The sequence below is a fragment of the Rhopalosiphum maidis genome, chromosome 2 (assembly GCF_003676215.2).
Source record: "Rhopalosiphum maidis isolate BTI-1 chromosome 2, ASM367621v3, whole genome shotgun sequence".
NCBI lineage: Eukaryota > Metazoa > Arthropoda > Insecta > Hemiptera > Aphididae > Rhopalosiphum > Rhopalosiphum maidis.
Genome location: NC_040878.1, coordinates 27,693,737 through 27,715,041, shown reverse-complemented (window position 1 = coordinate 27,715,041; position 21,305 = coordinate 27,693,737). Strand labels below are relative to the sequence as shown.

The window sequence follows — 21,305 nt, the reverse complement described above, 5'->3', positions numbered from 1 at the left end:
TGCTTGCACGCGCGACTATATTTATTAAACACTAATCCAATTCCCAAAATGATTCTTTTTGTAATTTCTTACCAGAATAATTATTATCATATCTTATTCTGTAGCATAGGCGATGAATTCCCAATGTTTACCAAATCAATAACATCTATACCTCCTGTAATAACAATATAATTTGATACTATTCATGTTTCAGCGTCATATATAATAAACAGTAATATACAGTTAGGTACGAATAAAATTGTAGGTAGGTATACCGTGTATACTGTGTATACATTATGTGTAGGTATATTTTACATAATAAAGGCGATATGCGCACCACCGTCGCCGCCGTCCTGTGTGTAACAATATTCGGGTCGCCACCCGCCGCCGTTGCAGCACCCGCGACGATCGCAATCGATAAATATTCGTCGATCGCTGGCCCGATCTTTCGGACTCAACCAGCATCGAAACCTGAGCCCCGTCAATTTGAAACCCCGACTTCTATCGTCGAAACTGACTGCGATACGACAAACCTTCCACAGCAGTTGCAGCAGAGTACACAGTTACCCGATGACGTGAACCTCATCCCGCAGCAGAAGATACAGCCTTCGTGTACGAACGAGACAGCAACAGCTGATACCGCGTCGTACACCCAGTGAGTTTGTGACTATAGATATAATAATAATTATAAACAACAAATCTTATATTGCTATTATTATTAATAATTATTAATATACTCGTATATATACCTATAGGCTTATAAATCAATGGTGATATAACGATTAATAATATTCCTGTGGCTATTGATGAACTACAGAATACATTAAAATACAAACTTGATAGCGCTGTACTTCGGCAAAAAACGATTCGACAAATTTTCAATATCATTTAGCTTTCAATGACTATTTACACTAATTATAGTTTCATGTAAATTTCTATCTTTTTTATATTTACCTAATACCATAAACGACACCTGAGTTATTATCTTTATATATATTATATACGCTTTATATATTTTTCCTGACTTACTCCTACAGCCCTACAGGGTTTCCTGTAAAATACTAAAATATATCAATGCAGCATTACTCTAAACATTTTTCCTATTTGTATCACTGTAGTGACGAGCTATCTTATAACAGTAATAAGGGCCGGTCCACACTATGCACTTTCCATTTGTAATGTACCTTGAAAAATGAAACCATTCGCTTTTGACTGTGCGTTGGATGCATTAGAGATGCGGATTATGTGTCCGCCCGTCGTTAAAAAAAAACATGTTTTGTTCTTATTTTTTAACATATCCGTTTTAGTGTAGACCAGACAAGTCAAACTCAAAGTATCAAGCAGGGGTGGATCCAGACCAAGATAACTAGAGAGGAGGGGGTTTAAAGGGCACACATTAATTTTGATAAAGTATTTATTTAGGTACATACATATGTTACTTTCCACAGTCTCGTACAGAACAAAAAAAAATATTTTTTATAATAACAGTAATAAAAAAAATTATCACTATAATTTTGTTACCCTTGAAGTATAATTACGTCAAAAATTAAAATCAAGGACTTCAAACTATTTTTATATAAGAGAACGGAGGGGGGGAGCGATCCCCCCTCTGAAACCGTCACTGGTATTAAGTGAGCCAAAAATATTGAATAGTTTATTACTCGGGCTGCACATAAAAATTTTACGAAAAAAAATAAATATTTTATACACATTTTTCAATTTTATTCTATACGCTTACAAACACAGCAGGTACAGCTAAATTAAAAAAGCTTAAAAAAAATTAACATTAACATTTAATCTCTTTAAGAATCTAAGAGTTGTGACACGACATTAATATTTTACTATTACTATTATAAATTATTAGTTTGTTCATTCATATTGGTAGCCACGGACTACAAAAAAATAAGTCAAAGGCCCGAGGCCGCACGGCGCATACTATAGACCAGCCCTATAAATATTTATATAAGATTAGCGCGTATTGTGGCGTTATGATGACTTACATCTAGCCGAACATCAACAAACTCTTCATAATAGTGCAGGGGGGAGGGAGGAAATACACACTCTGAATGTCCATAAATTATACGACTGGTAATCGGTATCTTGCGAGAGATTCGTCGACCTATCTGTCAAAATATAATAATTGATTATACTACACGAGTGGGTATGAAATTATGAAGCGTAATTAACTGCAATATTAATATGTCGACGAACAATAATAATTAGGTATAGTTATAATCGATAAATATTTTTTTTAATGATAATTACAGATATAACGACGAAGATGGCGAAGATGACAAAGACATTGAAAACGACTACATTCTGTTTTTCTGTTGGATACCGATAATTTTTTTACTAATGTTAGTATTATTAGTGTATTCGAATCTTCGATCTTTTTGTATATCACGAATGAAAAAAGATTCTGGGGAAACACTATGTTTGCAATCAAGCAGCTCTCGATATAATGTTATACAATAATTTTAAAAAAAAATTCTGCGAAAACAAATAACAGCATCAGTGTGCTTACTGTTTATAAGCGATTGAATTCCATCATGGAGATGAAATAAAAACGATTACACTCGCCGTATAAAACAATATTGTAATTCGAACGATTGGTTGTCAATGTTATCTGGAATAACGCCATGGATTATTTTTACCGTTGTATTCATTTTAAAAATGATTTAATTATTTATTATAATTATTTATAAATATTTTTTCTCTACGAATAAACGATTTGTAAATAATTAATTGGGAATTTTTTACATATAATACAATATTGAATTTACCATAATAATATCAGATACTTAAGGAACAAAAAATCATGTTTATGATGTTCTCAATTTATAAAAGTTTTCCAAATCTCAACCCCATAAAAATTCATAGATGTGTCGATGGTAGCAGTTGTAATAACGTAAGTAAATGTATAGTTATAAAAGAAGTAAATAGTACCCGATATTTAGGTATCATATTTGATAAAAACTTACGATGGAATCTTCATATTCAAAACCTAGTTGAGAAGTTACGCTCAATAAGTTATAAATTCCATAAATTAAAGGGTTTAGTGCCCAAGCAAACAATGCGGATTATCTATTTTGCTCTATATCAATCAATATTCCAATATGGAATGTTAGTATGGGGGATTAGGCGATACTGTTCTAAACAAATTGCAAGTAAACCAGAATAACATAATAAGAATTTGCTTAAAGTACTCCCTGCAAGGTTCTACGAATCAAAATTATAGGGAGCTGAGAGTTTTACCGACTAGATTTCTCTGTACAAAAATTGCTATTTAGTTCACTTTTAGAAGGTTTATACAAGACAAAAATTATAAATTGTTGGAATGTAAAAGAGAAAATATAAGGTATATGTAATATACCTGTTATATATTTTTATAAATCTTTTGGTCAATCTTTTGTAAATTATTTAGGGCCTGTGTATTTTGACTGTATGCCATGTCAATATAAAAAAATATTCACTGTTCCAAAATGAATGTTAACAAAATTGTATATCATTGGTTATTTGCTCAATTAATCTAAGACCTTCATATGTTTCGTTATATTTAATAATATGTAAAATTATCTCATTCTTAAAATTTTTCTATTGTTAATATTATTTTAACTTCTATTGTATTTATTACTTTAGTTTACTACTTATATTATAATATGAATTGTGTTACTAATTATTAATATTATTCTTTATCTCTAACACAAGCTAATAACTTAAAAGAGATAGATAATCATATAAATTAACTTAATGTATTTGTGTTCTATGTAATTTATGATGATTTGAAATAAAAAAAAAATTTTAAAAAAAATGTGCTGAAAAATCATCAGTCCAGAGTCCTGATAAATATACACAGTTTTTGACTTAGATGGAGGGCGCAAGGAGAAAGGGACCGAGTAGGTACCTCAAATAAATTTTCGTTTATTTTAACGTACTTCATCATTTTTTTTCGAATTGGGACGTATAGGGCAGACCGCAGATAGACAGTACTTATTTTATTTAGGATTCTTTTTACAACATTACCATTAATATTTGGGTATAAGAATATAGGTAAAGGTTTTAGTTAGATATATATATTATATAACCTTTAACTTTTTAACCATGAATGATAAAAGATGGAATGATACAAAAACTGCCAAGACTTCCGTTGAAAGGATAAGATCATATCTTGCGGTGTCCACAGTTTAGTCTTTATATGTTTCTTGTTGTAATTACAATTATTACGGACCAATTTTAGGCTAAAAATATATTTATATAAAATTATATATTGGTGTATATTATATCCTTGATTATAAATAGTGTTTGTAATCAATGCTAATATTATATTATGAATAAGAAATAACCAACTCAATAAAATGTGGTAATATTTTTTGAGGAATAATAAAGCCAATAAAGAGTGTCTTTGTCGAGGAGATAGAGGAGCACTCTACAACTTATTATATAAGTAAATGAATTAGCTAGATATACACATTTTTTAATATCATTAGAATACCTCTATCATTTATTTTCAAGTTAAGCACGAATATATTTAGATATAAATATATAATTCATAGAGGATACTTAACAGTTAACTTACATACATGTAAACTTGAGATGTGTTCTTTATGTTTTAATTCATACAGGAAGACAGCATATTCAAAATGCATTTTTCTTTACGTTATTTTTACTTTAAAATTTTTTAAACGTTTCAATAAATTTCTACTTTTACAAATTTAAATCATATTATTTACGAGTATATATTATTCAGTCGTTATAACACTGAGTAGTGATTACCTACTATTTACAGTTACATTTTAGTAAGTGTTAAAGTGTTATATTATACTTACTATATTTTAATTCCATTTAATAGAAACATAAACATGTTTTCAAATTATATACATAGTTATTATTTAATAGGTAATATAATTTATTAAACTTATAACCCAGTTGTTATAAACTATTATTATTATCATTTTGAATCTTATACAGAAAAAATTAAATTATTAAAACTCCTTACAAGAAATCTCTAGGCAAATAAATAAGCAGTATTGTTGTTATCACTTTATCAGAAAGTGTTTCAAGCATAAAGTTATTACTGTTATTAGAGTATACTCTATGGTTTCAAGTCTTAAGTGATAAATAACGGGAAATATCTTTACACTTTTACACTTTAACAGTTTACGCATATAGCTTATAGTATAATTTATTTTATCCTTTTTTTTTATCCGTAGAAAAAACAGTAACATACCTACCTAATTATTGTTGTTATTTTTATATAAATATATTATATTGTATACACATTTATTTTTTAAACATTAAATAGGTTTTATTTAGTTAAAGCTTTTACAAAAATAATATTGTGTAATACCTATCTTTTTATAAAATATTTAGTGTTTAATAAATTTATATAACATGTCTTCTACAATACCCAGTAAAATAACTGATGACATAGGGTCAGTCGCTGCATTGCGTGTAGCTCTCCAAACCTTGGCAGAACGCTGTGAAAAGCTACAATCTCGATTAGACATAGTTGAAAAAGAAAATGTTACTATAAAAAGTTACTGTACATGTCAGACGTCCAATATCAAATCTTCAGAAGTTAATATTCAAGAGTTATCTAGTAAAAAGCAACAGTTGGTTGAATACTTAAGAATAGTTACCAATGAAAATCGTACACTGTGGACAACATTGTCAACACTAGATAATCCTGCAGTTCAATCAAATGATAAAATCAAGCCGAAGAACTCTTTAGCAATTATAGACAACTATTTGAAATATAATGGTACGAGCTAACAATTTTGTTAATCATTGAAATACTATTAATTAGGTACCTATAAAATAATATATGACAAATCTCATTAGGTAAAATAGGTAATACTATTGATCATAGTTAGGTATAATCAATGGTAATACTATAAATTTTTGACATCTATAAAATTTAACTTTATACATTTCATTCATACTTAGTACCTTGAATTTTTTTTTTTTTAATTTTCATTATAGTTTATTATATTTGGTAGAATGATAATATGGTAGAAATTACGCATTAATAATTTTACTGTACAAAAATAATTGCTTTAATTTTTTTTGTATTCCTAGAACCTTTTTGTCTAACAGAAAAATAACTTTTAATATTAGTAATGATCTTAAAATCCACATATTACTTAGAACACTGTAATGTGCTAAAAGACTGATAGCTGGTCTTTGATAGTTCTTCATAATTATTAATATTTGATACACTCAATTTCTGATTCATATCTCAATAATTATAAAAAATATATATTGTTTTAACTTTAAACTGCTGTATATGTATCAATTAATAAACTTACTTTAAATACCTACCTATTTATTTTATTAAGCTTAAGCAAATTAAAAAATCATCTAATTTGATTAACTTTGGCAGTGTCAAGTATCATTTAAAAAATAGTTATATTTTAAAATTATCTTGTTTAATAAATAAATATTTCATTTTTAGATGTTGATTTCAAGATGAATTCTAATTGCATTATGGTATGTTATAATATATTTCAATAATTGTAGTTTAAATTACTGACGTCAAAGTATATTTTACTAACTGGTTCAATTTTTAATTAAATTGTATGCCCACTAAAATAATTTATTATCATAAAATAATTTTGCATTACGTCAACTAGCATAAAAGATATTCCAAACTGGAGTATGTCAAATTATAATTATTAATAATAAAATTAATTATATTTCCACTCTAAATTTTCCAGTTTATATTGAACCAGTTGGATAGCGTTTGACATTATTTGTAAAAAATATTATCTACCAAAATTTTTTCAAACTGATAATATATATTTTTGTTTAATTATTTTTTAATTTTATGGCATCAAATTATTTATATCATATATTTTAAAACTGGTTTATAAGAATTATACAAAAACATTTATATATTTATTAGGATACAGATGATGATTTAGTAAGTCTTCAGTATAGTTCGGATGATGAATCTTGGCCTATGTTATTGTCTGAACTTAATGCATACAAAGAAAAATTAACCTTAGCTAAACATTTACTTGCCGATCAAAATGATTTAATTATTAATGTCACTTCAAGATTCAATCTACTTGTTGAGGGTAAGTCATATTAATTTTGTTAAATTTAATATAATGTATACTTATTTTAATCCAACACAAATGAATAAATTGGTCATTTATTTTTCTTCTTTTACAGAAGTCAAAGTTATAAAGCCATCTGCAGAGTATCGAGATGCAGAAACATTAACAAATTCTACTTTAGATTCCACTACACCTTGTATTTGCGGGGTTCGTGCAAAACCAGATAATCATAGAATATGCCCTTTATGTAAATTATACATTGTGGGAGCTGAAGGCGATAAAATGTTTGATAAATTAGTTGAACATGTAAGCAGTCATTTTCCCGATGAAGAACCTGAAACTATAATTGATAGTTTATCTGGACACTATTAAAAATGTTTGTAACAATCATTAATCATTAGTATAAAAATATTTCTTATTTTGTTAATTTTTTTTATATAATATAATTTATTCTACTTGATTTAATTAAAATATCGATCAAAGTAAATGGAAATCAATACATTTGCAACAAAGTTTGTACTAAAAAGAAAAACTGGCTTTTAAGCTAATTCTGATGGTTGTACGTCTTTTGAATCAGAGTTGCCAATAGTAGTCCTTTGTAATAAGTTTCTACTGAACCATGACGGTTTTTCTCTTTTGAGTTCAATGATTCTTTTACCCTACAATAAAATAATATGTTAATAATATAACAATATTGTATAGTCAAATAATCTTACTTTCCAAAGTTCTTCTACTGGTTGTTTGGTTTTCTCTCCTTTATACAGAACTACTACTTCCTGTTCAATGGGTTCCAAGCCCAATTCCTTTTCAATGACTTCTTGAAACTCTGTAGTTTCATCCTTAACCCTCTTGTAACAATTGGCTAAAATGTAAAATGTGCATATTATGCAAATGAAAAATGTATAAACTTTTACAAACTCATCACTCACCACACAAATGGCGTCTTTGATAACTATGACCACATTGGTTACATGTGAGTAAATCTGTACGAGGTAAAAGAATTTTGTAAAAATCATTAATACAACCAAATTTTCGTTTTAGTCTTTTCTCAATTGTACGCCTATGTTTGGGTACTGCCCAAAAAATAGAATCGCCAAATAGTCTTTGAACATTTGTTAGGGCTGGGATAGATGGTTTGAGTGTTTCCACAGGACTTGCAAAAGAAAGAGCTGAAAATAATGGAACAAAATATTATTATTAATATACTCTCAATAGACTTGCTTTCAACCAGAAAATAACTATTATTGAAGGAGGTCTAAAGAAAATACATAATTACGTTACCTGGTGGAGGCGCATGTCCGAGTATCATGTGGCAAAAGGCATCAAAATCTGTGTACAGCCGATTTTTAATCCTTCTTAGCGCCGAGAGACCGTTCATTTTTTTATTTTCTTATTAGTGCTGGCAAAACGAATTATTTTAATAAATCCGTCCAAAAGTCCGGATATTTAGGTGTATGAGTAGTGGTTTTGCAAGATTAAATTCATTATCATAATGCGGTCGGTCAAGCGTCGTTATCATTAGTTCTTATCACTTATTAGCGATATTAATCGGCTCAACGAATGAAAATGGAATAGAATATACTCTATGGAAAATTGGACTTAATCCACAAGACCATTATTACACATAAATCCCAGACCTAATCACTACTCATTAGATATTTTGACGAAATCACGACTATATTATCTGTATTTTGTGCTATATTTTATAATCGTGATCGACTCTATAGTTGCAGCTGTGACAGTGACAGCCATGTTTTATGGTTTAACCATGAAAATAAAAGCTCTACAAACTGTAAACTACAAATACAATTTGTATATTGTACGCAATATGCTTGATTATAGACCCTTTAGGGCTTAGAGTAATAAAGATTTAGGGTTGTAGCTTTTATTAAAAAAAAATATGTAGTATGTATTTATAAAATAGCAAATCATAAATTAAATATTAAAGATAAAAATTTAATTATATAGTACAGTGAAACCTACCCTAATGGACCACTAAGACACTAACAGTACCAGATACCGTATGACCTAGACCTAGTCTCCAAGCGTGCGTGCGGGATAAAATCCCACCCGGGGCAAGATCAAAATTCTAAAACCAAATCAAAAAGGTTACTTTAAATTTAATATATTTTTAGTATCTAGTGTCTTCATTCTAAAATAACACAACCTACTAAGGTACTCCATAAATGAATCTCAATAAAATTATGTTATAATTAAGCGTGGTCCAACATTTTTTTTAAATATAGATACCGAAATTTTGTAGTCAATAAACTACATTTACCACTAAAATGTTTCTACTTTTAAAAAATTCAGGGGTATCCGAACACTTTGACCTTCCCAATAGACCCAACAATTTCTTTAAAAGGAAATGGGTGTTGCATTGATATTATATTATATTTTAAATAATAACAGTAATAGGTATTCGTTTATATTTTATTTTACAAATTTATCAATTTATTAAAACACTAAAATTAAATTTAACAATTTAACATAGTGTGTACCTCTGAATAGTTGACAAAATGTTGGTGACCGAGTGTCCGTTATTCAGAGGTTTCACAATATAACAAATAATATAGTATTTTAATCTACGGGCGTCCTGACTAGTGAATACTAGCACTTAGCATCGATTTTCCTTTGAAAAATTCACATTTCTCAATTTCTCATTTATTTGCCCTTTAATATCTCAGAATAAAATTATTCTGTACTAGAGTGACAGACTAGTCCAATAATTATTGTTTTTTTATTTTATTTATACAATTATTTTCATGGTCGTGACTTGTGATTGTAGTTTAGTGTTATGACTCATTGGTTTTTATCTTTATCCGTAGTGATAGTACCTGTGGGCCGTCGCCTTACTCGGAGTTAGTTGTGATTGTGAACTTTTTAGTTGTTAACAATTGTGATTTGACAATTGAGAAATTTGACAGGAATCAAAATCCTGAATTTTTCTGAATCTTCTGTTTATTGTTAATTATTGTTTCGTACATTTTTATTTTTATTTATTGTTGTTCGACATTAACGATTCACGATGTTTTCTTTCGATGCCAATTATTCAAAACTCAAGACTAACTTGAGACTGGCGTTAAATCGTCTAAAATTATTGGAAAAAAAGAAAACTGAACTAGCCCAAAAAGCGCGTAAAGAAATTGCAGATATGGTTGCAGCAGGGAAGAGCGAACGTGCTAAAATTAGAGTTGAACACATCATACGCGAAGACTACTTTGTTGAAGCACTTGAAATTGTCGAGATGTTTTGCGATGCACTGTTATCTAGATTTGGTCTCTTACAACAATCAAAGTAAATGACAATCTATACTATGTATATTTTTTTACACGGAAACTTGACGTACTTTGTTGATTACATTGAAATCAATTTTTGAAATTTTCACAGTAGGGATTTTTAGTATAAAATTATTATTTTATGTATGAATATATTATATATACATACATAAATATAATTATTAATATTATTAGAGTAGTATTCAAACTTTAGTGATCAAATAATTTCTCTGCATTCATATTATAAAATCAATTAATGGTTATGTCGGTGTGTATATTGACATCATTATTAATTATTTTATATAAAATGTACCTAGGTATAGCTAAATTTTTTTATAATGATTTTGATTTTGACGTTTTCAGGATTTTAGATTCTTCCCTTGCAGAATCAGTTTCCAGTTTATTATGGGTGGCTCCTCATATTCAAGCTGATGTCAGTGAAATGAAAGTGATATCTGATCAATTAACACAAAAATTTGGTAAAAAATATACTGAGGTAAATATAATGTGTATTAATCATAATGAATTACTTAATTAAATGCGTAACTGTATATTTTGTATTTATAACATGGTTACTAATTAGTATTTACTATATGATAAAATAAAATATTGCTATATAGATTACCTTAGTCGCGTATTAGTAATTATATCAATATTTGGTTAGCCTTGTAACTTTTTGTTGATGAAAAACTGACTTGGGAGCAGGGCTCCTACTGCAATAAATCTAGAATAATTATATTCAAATTTTTTAATACATTTTCTATAAAATGAATTTATATAATCACAGTATTATATTGATGATCCGCTTGTATATTGTTAAATAATTTATAATAGGTAATACTAAACTATAACAGTATAATGACACAATAAATAAATAAATATAATAATGTCTGTGTTATTAAATATCTTTATGTATATTAGTGTGTACTAAAATGCTCTTACAGCATTTTTCTTTTTCAGTTTTTGGATATTAGAGGAGTTTTTAGTTTTAATTTTCATCAGTTTGGTAATTCCAAGTGACCCATCCTATTTTTGTTGATATAGATAACATTAATTGCATATTGTTTAATATTATACAACTTATAAAAGTTAAATTGATGGGAGAACTATTTAACATACACATTTCATATTGTTTTCAAAAAATTGTTTTTTGATTTTGATTTTACCTGTGTCATGTAGTATATTATGTTGTTAGATTATGAGTTAACATTAATTATGTATATTTTTAAAAATTAATAATGATTAAATATGTTTTATCATGATTATTTATTTTATTCAAATTAAATAAAAAATATTAATTGATTAAGAATTAATATCTACTGTTTTATAAAAATTTATTCTTATAAATATAGTATTCACAATAAACTATACATTTTCTATCTTAGATTTTTTTGTTATTGTTGTTATTAAAATATTAACTCAAAATGTTTTATATTATCTAATAAAGATTTAGGCTTAAATTATACTTTTTACTATATTTTATTTCTAATTAAATATTATCAGTGAGTTGCCAATAACTAGTATTTATTATGTTATGAATTCTGTTTATAATAATAATTAATAATCTTGTTATACTTATTGACTTATTGTGTATGTTATAGGCATGCAGATCAGAAAACATGGACACTGTATCTGAAAAACTTAAGCATAAGTTGAGTTTAAGACCACCGCCAAAGATACTAGTGGAGAAATATTTAATTGAAATCTCCAAAAATTATAATGTACCTTATGAACCTGATTTACAAGTAAGATCAAGTATTGATATTATGATTATTGATGCATGTTTATTGTGCAATTCAATAAATTCATTAAAAGTAGTGATACTATGTGTTTGGGATTTAAAATGGGCTTTTTTGCTTATTTTTTTCATACCATAAATATATCTACTATTTATTTTTGAATTATTTGAATGTTTTAATATTTGATTTTAGGTCATGCAAGAATATGAACAATCTCATAGTATAGATTCAATACTTTTTGATGGCAAAAATTCAATTAATGAAAATGTCACACGGCCTACAGGGTTTATTGGTTTTCCATCACAGCCTATGGCTCCGATTCAGGCCCCACCTATTAATTATCCAGTAAGTGTTATAATTTATAAATATTATTTAATATCTGACTCATTTTTTATATGAATTTTAGAATATGCAAACTATGACTTCAATGTTAGATTCAGTTCCATTGGATTTTGAAATGCCATCATCATTACCTACAGTAATTGCACCTTCTATTCCTGCACCCAAAGTGCAGCCGATTCCAAAACCACCAGCAGCTAATGTAGTTAAACCTGTTCCAAAAAACCCAATTTTTCCCAATAAGAACTTAGGTTTTTCGAACTTACCTGACCTCCCTAGTGTACCTACAGATATACCACATGGTGATATTAAAGATAAGGATGATGACGAAGAAACTGATTTTGATGAATTATTAAATCGATTTGAGGATTTAAAAAAGAACAAAAAATAAGTATTTTATATTTTTATTATATTTCATTTATTATTATTAAAATGTTATTGTTATTCTTACATTGTCAAAATTTAAATTTAAATATATATTTTTACTAGTAATTACTGTTTTACTTTGTTTAGTATTGAATATAAAACATAATTTGTTTAGTGTACTATCCAAGTAAGCCGTTTAATAAATTAGTTGGCTTTTGCGTAATCATATTAGGTGTTTTTGTAGTGGCATCTGGTTTTTTTCCTCCTAATGTACCTACTAATACATTATTTTTCAGTAGTCCATCAATTGTGTTATATGATAATAAATTAACTGTCCCTTCTGTAACATCACCTAACACACCGTTTTGTAACAAATCTGGGACTGTTTTCAATATATCTGATATTCCCGGCAAATTGCAGTATGTTGATTGTAATATGTCTGGCACGCCACCCCACAATCCCATTTCACAAAAACGAAACTTATTTTCAATACGTGAATTCTCATCAAGTACAACATAATCTGATTGTTTTGAAGATGTGAATGAAGGCCATTCATCACCTAATTTTTTTAATTTTGGTTTTCTGAAATTTTTATCAATTAATATTTTATGTAATATGTAATTTGTTTACAGTTTTAAATTTAATATTTACCCATTCTTTACAAATTCTGCTACTAATGATGTAAAATTATCTCTCATTTCAATATCTTTTTTATCTTTTAGTTCAGTTCCTGAAATCTGTTTACCTTCAATGGACCTCACATCGTACAAATATATTAATTCATCTCCGTGGCCTGGTTCTCCTATTTGTTCAATCGTGTACAATTAAAAACAATTTTTGTTAATAATCTTTTTAAATAAACTATACCATTATCTTCAACATTATGAGAATTAGTTCCATCGTTTTTGGAGGTTTCTTTATTGGGATTTCCTAATATGTTTGGCAAGAACCACTTTCCTGGAGATTTAATACTTGGTTTATGTTCAAAACTATAGAAGTATGCATTGCTACGTTTTGACCATAAATGCGATGTAAAAAATGCTGGTAAGTTGAATAATGCGTCCGTTGTTCCCTTAAAAGTTGAGTGTATAATATTTTATTAACATTATATTATTTTTACTTACTTGCATAACTTTTGTAATTTCTTTAACCCCAGATTCAAGTCGTGATGAGAATAATTTTAAATAATCAATATTCTCAAATAAGTTTTTTAGAGCATTATTTACACTTCCATTTTTGAATAAACCTGTAATTTAACATATTATTAAAAGTGTTATAAATAAATTCTGAATAAAATGAAAATCTGTCATAAACATTATTTTTTTGGTTTTATCTGACTGATGAATAGATTTTATTTTTTACTCAATCTATAAAATATTAAAACTTTTTACCTGTATTCGTAGTGAGCACTTTCTGTGGCAGAACTTTATTAACATAGTCTGGTATTTTATTTAAATTGTCTAATACTTGATTTCGAAATTTTCCTAAAAATAGCCTTAGTGAATTATCATGATTTTTTGATTTAAAATGTACTTAGTAATTACACTAATGTATTTTTAAATTAAAAAATGTAATAGGTATCATTGTTTAAAAATGATGACATTTTTACTTACCCAAAATTCCTGATTTAGTTTCTAATTTATTAACACCAGTAAGCATTGGTATTACAGGTAATTTGTGTTTCTTTAATAATCGTAGCGGTGAATCTAGGATAAAAAATGGTAAAAATCTGCCATCATTGTTACCTTCTATGGCTGGACCAACATTTAACAAGCTACCCAATCCAGTTAAATATCCTTCTTTTCCTAATTTTGTAATCTAAATAGTAGATATTAAGTAAATTTAAATGATTAAAATTAGAAAAAGTATTCACTAACTTGATATTTATAATCAGAGTTTATAATTGTTTGAATTGATAACATTTGTAAACATCTAATTGTTTCTAATGATGCAGATTGATCACATCCCAGTAATGCAGTCATATTTTGATATGTTTGTTTTGGTACAGGATCTACTGCAAATGCTGACAGTGGGGTACCACTCAATGCAAAAATTCCACTTATCATTCCTGTTGAATATTTTTATTTTTTTTTTTAAAGCGAATTAGCTAATATTTTAATTTACAATTATTTTAATAGGTACCTTACCTTTTGTAAACTCAGACATAGTCAGTAATGTTGCAGCACTGGCTCCACTACCTTGACCAGATAAAACAATTCGGTCTGGATCTCCGTTAAAATAACTAATATATTCTTTAACCCATTTAACAGCAGCACGCATATCAAATAATCCGACATTACCAGGAAGATTTTTTAAATTACTTGTAAGCCAACCTAAATTATATAGTACAACAATTGTACATTTTTCTATGTATTGAATTTAATATACATATTTAAATTTCTGTATATTAATAATTATAATATTCACCTAATGATCCAAGTCTGTATTGTATTGTAACTACAGTTATGTTATTTTTCACTAAATGTGCAGGTCCATATTGTAGAGCTGAACCACTAAAGAAACCACCTCCATGTATCCAAACCAATACTGGATAATTTGTATTGTTGGGTTTTTTCTATAAGAAAATAATAAACAAATGGAAATGTACAAATTTACAATATTATACTTATAAATAATCCTTACCAATGGAGTAAACACGTTGAGAAATAGACAATCTTCACTCCCAACTAGTGTACTACCATCAGAATTCAACTGTGGACAAGGAGGTCCAAATTTTGTGGCATCGACTTCTCCAGAAAGTCGAACAAGTGATGGACGCTAAAAATAAGATAATACCTAATAGTTTTAATATTATGGAAAAGATAGTGTGTTACATTTGTTGTCTTCTTTTATTACTAGAATCATAACACTTTATAAACTTCAGAAAAACCGCTCTTGGTACTTAATTATTTCATATTTTATGATTAAAAAGTAGAGTTCAAATGATTAGGGTGAACATAGCTTAAAAAGAACCAAGTTATTGAAGGAGGATATTATCTTGCCGTTTTATGCAGCAAATTAGTATATTAGAAACAAGAGTATGAGTAAGTAAATACTTTTTAATATTTAATCAATATAATTAAAAATTACTTAGAACATAATAATGTTAATTTAGTATAATTAAACCCTTATAGGTTCAAGGGCAGTGGGCACGGATAATATTTTGTTCAAGCTCCCTGAGTAATTTATATAGTATTAACAAATTTATTCATCATTTTTTTATTGAAATTCAATGTGAAATGAGAAACAAAAATAACACATTTGACATTTATATGGTTATTTAGTTGGTACCTATTATATATATATATATATACCTACTTAACAAAATAACATAGGTATTTCAAATTATAATATTGAGTTCCTAGGTAATTTGTATTAGGTGATATAGATATCTGAGATCTATTTTAACAATAAACATTGACATAAATGTAAGAATTTTTATCAGACGTAAAATATTAAGTCCCTTTCCGAAAAAAAAATATTTAAAATTTAGGAAGAGTATTTTTTTTAACCAACAGTTCTGGTCCCTAGACATTAGGATCCCAATGAAGCCGCAATTCTTACTATGTTTCCATATTTACTACACGCTATTGCCTAATGTATGTGATGTTGTAATGGTAGGTAGGTAAAATAAACTAGACATATTTAGGTTTGGTTTTTAAATATTTTATTCTCGTACAGTTCTCGAATAACTCATACATGGTTAGATTATTAACTTTTAGTTTGATTTTTTTTTTTGTTTTAAAACATTCGGATATATTGCGAGATAATAATACCTTACCTATTTAATCAACAAAATTAAATGAACCGTGAACTAAAAGCTGAGGACTTCGAGAGTTAATTTCCAAATTTGGGGGAGGGAGGAATCTATAACTCTATAACGTGCCTAAGTGACTTTTGGCTGGCTCACCCCCAAGTTCACACATATATACGTTAATATATATATATTTGTGTGTCTACAAGATATCTGTTGCAAGGAATTTCCTTCAAATATTCTGATATAGATTTTGGCCTATAAAGTCTCGTTGTTTATACACGCATCCAACAAGCTAGCCTTACCTGAAACCTGAGTCTCCCCACCGGTGGTTCGGCGTACCTGATGCCTTTGTACGCGTAATAACCTTCGGGTTCCAAAACACCGGTTACCGTGGCGGTCCGGTAGTCGTCTTCCACGTGTACCACGATATTGTCAGACTTTATGGGGGACGGTTGGCTGACGTTGAACCCGTCAGATTCAGGGATCAGTGATGGATATCCGCCGACGATTCTCTTTTGCCGCGACATGGCGTCGCAAAACGTCAGTAAGACGGCGAACGCCAAACCGGTCCCGAACAACATCGCAACTGCAGAGTCGACCACTACCTTTTATGTATTACCTTATTACCTATAGTGTGTTGTTATGTTACGCGATGTTAACTTCCAAGTACGACGATGTGACGAGCGTGTTCTTATTATTGCTGAATCGCGTCGACTGCCGACCGAGTGGATTTCGTGTGTTACTGGCTAAATTGCAAATTGTTCAGCGATGACGCCGACATAATATGTAGGTACCACGACAATTATTGCCCATACCTATAATACTGCTGCTATTAGCCACGATATTTACACTTACAATGGTAGGTGATATTATAATGGCTATGCGTAATGTGTATTCATATTTTTATTATCTATAATAAATATACGTTTTCGTTAAACCTGTTTACCTCACCTTGGTCAAGGTTATGCAAGAATTTTATTCAGATGCGTTCTACCTACTTATGTACTGGTGAATATTAATAGGAGGTCGCCCGTTACCTGTACGCGATGATATAAATTTGCACATCTCGTTCGTAAATCGATATACTAATAACAGTGAACACCGTAGTTTATTTTAATTTTTTTTTTTAACAAATGCGATTTCGATTTTATCTGCATGATCGATATCCTCGCCGCCACGGTGCTTAAATATCACTCCCGAGAACATTTAATTTAATATTATGAACCTATATATTATTTATAACTATTAAAAAATACAATATTACCTAAACTACATCATACTTATTAATTATATATTCGTATTAAATTTAAGACAGTGGCGCCCAAAATTTATTTCAAAGTCCAAATGTAGCAATTCGCCACCTATTTGTACACTTAATTTAATTTGAATAATATGAAGCGATTATTAGGTACAATATAAATAGTGGTGCTTTGAGGATTTTATAGTGTACAGACAGGGACAACGAAAGCTTTGCCACAGCCCGAAGAAGGTTCTTGTAAAATATGAAAAACAACAATATTATTACCACTATTTTAATTTCTTGTACATAATATTTTATTATACTTAATTAAATAAAATATTTGTATAATTATCATGTTTATGGGAAAGTTGCTAACCGTTTTGCTGTACAATATGTGTCAAATAAACTTGGTCATTGAGGAGTTACCGGAGTAAGTTACTATAAATATTAAATTGTGATTTTGTTAGCTACCTACATTTGAATTCAATGATAAATCATTAAGAGGCATATGAAAGCATAATATGAAAAACGAATCTGAGCAAAAACGATCTGTAAGTTAATATAAGTAATATAACTATGACTACTATGGTCTATGAGTATATTTTAAATGATATCTTAATATATCATATTTAAATTACTATTAATAAAATATAGTGGGTTGAGTTGATTTTCGACGAAAACATTATTTTGAAAATGTCATTGTGTGTATAAAATATAATAATATACATTAAAGTTCCAAGTACCCACGAATAGTATTTTTTAAATTACAATAAAATAACTGAAATCGTCACCTAAACTTCATTTAAATATATAATTCCGAACAAATTTGAACTTACATTTTACATTGTGTATAAAAAAAAACTGTGCTACCTAATATATTTTTAAGATTTTTTCGTTAACGTATTAACTATCTACTTAAGGGAAACCTTGCATTCAATTTTAAATCCTTAGTTATGAAAATTATTTTATAAATTTAGGTGTTTACTTAATAGTCAATACGCTTTAAGTTGTAACCTAGAAGTTGAATAAATCAGTTCAACGGACAATATTAACGACACGATGCAAACATTCAGTGTGAAGGTCCCTTATACAATAATACCTTTAATACCATCGCTCTGATCTTAATGATCTTGTTACACCTGTCATACTTATTTATATTATAAAATACAACAATATATTTTATAGCAACGGCCAGACAGCGTATAATGTGACTATTTTATTATATTATGTAAATTAGTCAATCCATTCTGTTCTATAATTTTACGAACGTATCTTGATAAACAGACAATGACAATTTTAGAAATGTATTCATATTATAACTGTCGAGAAACTTGTGAATCGCCTATATTATTATGCGCGTCTTAAGTATCTTAATATGCCATTCATAGTAGGTAGGGAAGGCAATAGGAAAATTAATATTGGAATTTAGAATATAAATATTGTATATTTTTTAAATAATAAAAAAAAATGTTTCATTAATAATATTTATCATTATGGCATTATGCTTCGTACATTGTTTCCAATAAACCTACCTAGATTTAAAATTAAATAGTTTATACTATTATTATATGTGCAATACCTACACTAATAATTGTAATAAATAGTTTTAGGTTTTTAATTACTCGTTTATTGTATGTATTAGGCGGCCACAAACTGTACAGTGATACTATTATTGGTCATTACTCATTGACAACTAAAATATTATATAGTACAATATAACGTAAAGTAACTATCGGTTAAGAATTCGACTTCAGGGCCAACTTTTGTATAAACAGTTCACGTATACAATAGCCTGCAATCATTAAATTTTACATTGTGTACACTGATATTCTGATCATAATACGACCTCTATATAAGATGATAGGTATTTTAATTTAATTTTTTTTATATGTACAAATTCAATATATTGACCATTATAAAAAAATATATTTTTATGTGATGGGTAAAGCAAATCACTTGTTTTCATAATATTAGATAAAAAATATTGTTTAACAATAAGTTTGAATGACCTTTAGCGGATTAGTCAGTACTCAAGAATGGATACATTATGGCGATAAAAAATAAACATACATAAATACATATATATTATATAGTGTAAAATAAGTATTATATATACTCGTATTAATAAATTATTTTAAAATATTTGAGATTATATTTAATTATCTTGAAGTAAATATATGAATCGAATTTCGAATAGGTACTTAAATACTGAATTTCGTTAAACTTGATATGAAACTATTTTATAATTCCGGATTTTGTGAACAATCACTTAACAATTAATGAATTAATAGTGAACTAATGGTCCCTTATACATGATTTAGTGGCCCGTTATTGGTAATTTAATATTTATCAATTTTTATGCAGTCCAGTTAAGAATATCAAATTCGACATGGTCAAATGAAAAGTTTTTTAAACGAAACATATCTATATTCAATGCTTAATTTGAGGAAAGGATGCTTTTATTTTTTTGAAACGGAATACTGGGAACGCAATATTTACTAGTGAATTAGTAAATTCTTAGTTTTTCTCATGCAAAACATAATAGCCAATAGCTATTGCCTATTAGCCATAATATTTGTATTTTATTAATAACAATTTATAATTAATAAATGAGTTTTTTCTTTTTAAATATATTTGTAGAATAAATATAGTATTGTATTTGTGCGATTAATGGGTAAAGGCATCAAGGGGGGGGGCAATAAAGCCATTCACGATAATATGACGGTTAATCTTGTGTGGAATGCTCTTTCATTTAACATTTGCTGAGTCCACCTTATAATTTTTTTTCGAATCAAGCACTGCCTATTTAGTATTTTGTCGATTGTTCTAGTAAAACATCTGAAAACATTTTAAACTACAGTAATCGCTAACAGTTAGTAATTAAGCACACATTCATACAACTATAAGACTGCACATTATTGAAAAATTGCCTACATTAAACTCCTTAAAAACAGTAGGTTCGGTTTTGAATAATATGAGTAATAACTAATATGACGCTATGCAGTATGTAGGTACTATAATAGGTACCTACTCCGGTACTCGTATTTATTCAGTGTTATTCTTGCTCAGAAAATGTACAGTAAAGTAAATTTGCGTAATGAAGAATCTATTTTGTGGTTCATTATTGTAGTGAACTAGCCTATTATATAATTTAAATGTAAGAATATTATCTACGCATTTCGTTGGCTAAATGTATATTGTTATTTTAATTTAATTTCAGTGAGTAATAACTATGTAAATTATTACAATTTTAAAATGCTAATGCTTCGCTTTAAAATTAATAAAAGTCTGTAGATAATTTAAGAAAATTACCTAACCTTTACATTGTACAATAACTCAATAACTTCATCCGTACCTACTACCTATATTAAAATTAACAACACATAGCGAATATTATTTTTAACACAAATTTGATGTGTTGTATTCGTTTATAAGACAGAGACAATACCAACAATGGTTTAACGTTTCTGTAACTGTTTTAAATGTATAAAACGAGTAGGTATATAGGTATCCACATAGTTACGCCCATCATTCAGTATTTCATCA

General features: G+C 28.2%; 5 protein-coding genes across 5 annotated transcripts; 3 read left to right on the top strand and 2 right to left on the bottom strand.

Moving 5' to 3' along the window:
• The first annotated feature begins 308 nt into the window (after window positions 1-308).
• LOC113552419 lies at window positions 309-2,610 on the top strand. Its single transcript, XM_026955302.1, has 2 exons — window positions 309-634; window positions 2,247-2,610. The coding sequence occupies exons 1-2, from the start codon at window positions 309-311 to the stop codon at window positions 2,452-2,454; spliced, it is 534 nt and encodes a 177-aa protein (XP_026811103.1). The 3' UTR covers window positions 2,455-2,610.
• Window positions 2,611-5,242: 2,632 nt separating this feature from the next.
• On the top strand, window positions 5,243-7,434 carry LOC113552302. Its single transcript, XM_026955107.1, has 4 exons — window positions 5,243-5,740; window positions 6,434-6,468; window positions 6,884-7,058; window positions 7,156-7,434. Exons 1-4 carry the CDS (start codon window positions 5,371-5,373, stop codon window positions 7,410-7,412), a joined length of 837 nt encoding a protein of 278 aa, XP_026810908.1. The 5' UTR covers window positions 5,243-5,370; the 3' UTR covers window positions 7,413-7,434.
• Window positions 7,435-7,463: 29 nt separating this feature from the next.
• LOC113552303 (39S ribosomal protein L32, mitochondrial) lies at window positions 7,464-8,535 on the bottom strand. The gene is made up of 4 exons (XM_026955109.1): window positions 8,322-8,535; window positions 7,970-8,209; window positions 7,757-7,902; window positions 7,464-7,699 (listed from the first exon to the last, which is right to left on the bottom strand). The coding sequence occupies exons 1-4, from the start codon at window positions 8,416-8,418 to the stop codon at window positions 7,580-7,582; spliced, it is 603 nt and encodes a 200-aa protein (XP_026810910.1). The 5' UTR covers window positions 8,419-8,535; the 3' UTR covers window positions 7,464-7,579.
• A 1,356-nt stretch (window positions 8,536-9,891) lies between these two features.
• Window positions 9,892-12,839, top strand: LOC113552048 (IST1 homolog). The gene is made up of 5 exons (XM_026954712.1): window positions 9,892-10,337; window positions 10,682-10,814; window positions 11,920-12,063; window positions 12,250-12,402; window positions 12,464-12,839. The coding sequence occupies exons 1-5, from the start codon at window positions 10,069-10,071 to the stop codon at window positions 12,785-12,787; spliced, it is 1,023 nt and encodes a 340-aa protein (XP_026810513.1). The 5' UTR covers window positions 9,892-10,068; the 3' UTR covers window positions 12,788-12,839.
• LOC113552046 (fatty acyl-CoA hydrolase precursor, medium chain-like) lies at window positions 12,789-17,386 on the bottom strand. The gene is made up of 11 exons (XM_026954711.1): window positions 16,822-17,386; window positions 15,406-15,540; window positions 15,190-15,337; window positions 14,910-15,095; window positions 14,640-14,830; window positions 14,376-14,580; window positions 14,154-14,246; window positions 13,887-14,008; window positions 13,630-13,834; window positions 13,414-13,564; window positions 12,789-13,344 (listed from the first exon to the last, which is right to left on the bottom strand). Exons 1-11 carry the CDS (start codon window positions 17,098-17,100, stop codon window positions 12,942-12,944), a joined length of 2,118 nt encoding a protein of 705 aa, XP_026810512.1. The 5' UTR covers window positions 17,101-17,386; the 3' UTR covers window positions 12,789-12,941.
• Window positions 17,387-21,305: the final 3,919 nt, after the last annotated feature.